Source organism: Pseudomyrmex gracilis, unplaced genomic scaffold, assembly GCF_002006095.1.
Source record: "Pseudomyrmex gracilis isolate BER0280 unplaced genomic scaffold, ASM200609v1 scaffold_1700, whole genome shotgun sequence".
NCBI classification, from domain to species: Eukaryota; Metazoa; Arthropoda; class Insecta; order Hymenoptera; family Formicidae; genus Pseudomyrmex; species Pseudomyrmex gracilis.
The window spans coordinates 20,509-22,119 of NW_018022284.1; the positions used below are offsets into that span (position 1 = coordinate 20,509).

The 1,611-nt window shown below is 40.0% G+C and overlaps 1 protein-coding gene across 1 annotated transcript in view; it reads left to right on the plus strand.

Moving 5' to 3' along the window:
• The window catches only part of LOC109862383, a 6,498-nt gene extending 5,255 nt beyond the window's left edge, over positions 1–1,243 (plus strand). The window contains exons 2-3 of the mRNA XM_020442418.1: positions 329–885; positions 1,048–1,243. Of these exons, the coding sequence (XP_020298007.1) occupies positions 329–885; positions 1,048–1,243 (753 nt within the window). The remainder of the gene's footprint in view (positions 1–328; positions 886–1,047) is intronic.
• Positions 1,244–1,611: the final 368 nt, after the last annotated feature.

A 1,611-nucleotide genomic window follows, 5' to 3' on the forward strand; every position in this document is an offset into this window, starting at 1 on the left:
GAGTGGAGTGTACGACAGTAGCGCGATTATAAATTGCAAATTATTGGCATGCGCTTTGAAAGGTGTTATATATGATGCATGTAAATAATAGTTTCCATCATGAATAAAATTTAAAAAAAGTGAATACTATGTCTTTGTTATTTCTCGCTAAAACAATTGCAATTCTGCAACTTTCCGTCTTGCTAGAAACTGCAACTTTGCGCATACTACTGTGATCAAATTAAAAGGTGAATTTTTTATTTAAATTTCCCGGGTTATTTTAATGGTCGCCTTTGGGGATCAAACTCTGTCTTCAAAGAATGTTTATAAGTGGTAAAACGCGTTCAAGTCCGGCCGTGAGCGTGTTGAGAAGAATGTGGTGTCGAATCGGCCAAAAACATCGACTGATGAACATCACGTCCAGCAAGTTAAACAATTGGTGCTTGAAAATCGTCGATTGACCATTAGAGACCTTACGGATAGTTTGGGCATATCATTTGGATCGGTGCAGGCGATTTTGAGTGACCAATTGGGCTTGAAAAGAGTCAAATCTCGATTGGTGCCAAAAACGCTCAATTTTTTCGAGAAAGAGCGCCGTGTTAGCATCTGTGAAACGATGCTTTCTGACTATCAGGACGTGATTAAACGCATCATATCTGGAGATGAGACTTGGATCTACGCTTACGACCCCGAAACAGCCGACCAATCGAGTGAATATCGTGTAAAAGGCGAGCCCAAACCGAAAAAACCACGTCAAAATCGCTCAAAAATCAAAGTCATGTTGACGGTTTTCTTCGATTATCGTGGTGTTGTGCACTCGGAATTCCTTCCGCCGGGTCAAACCGTCAACAAGGTGTATTATTTGAGTGTTATGCGTCGTTTGCGTGAAGCTATTCGCAAAAACAGGTCGGATTTATGGAAAGACAACTCGTGGTTTTTGCATCACGATAATGCGCCATCTCACACAGCACTAATTCTTCGCGAGCATTTCGCCAAAAATTCAACAAATATCGTTCCACAACCACCGTATTCACCTGATCTGGCCCCGTGTGACTTCTGACTATTCAGTAAACTCAAGAGACCGCTCCGGGGACACCGTTTTGACTCGATTGAGGAGATAAAAGCCAAATCGCAGAAATCTCAAAAGGCCATTCCAAAGAAGGACTTTTCGGACTGTTTCGATGAGTGGAAAATTCGTTGGCATAAGTGTATAGCCGCGGAAGGGGATTACTTTGAAGGCGATGATATGGATTTGAAAGAATAAATAAAAATTTTCGAAATATAAAAAAATTCACCTTTTAATTTGATCACAAAGCGTATTTTTTGATGTGACAAAATCGATGATATTTGATATCCGACAGAAGTACAGTTTGCTGGATTTATGAGTCATATGTAACAATTGCGCAATCGTTATTTTCTACTACGCAGTTAGCCATTTGTGCTGACACCAGCATTTTTTAACTTTAAACAACTGCAACTCTGCAACTTTACGCGGTGTATAATGTTACATACCGCGGCACATGTCGAAAGACATGTGCACCAATACATAGTTGCTGTTTGTTCATATATATAACAACATATATTTCTTGGAGTCGCCATAGTGTTGCGCAACATTAAAAAATGCTACTTTGC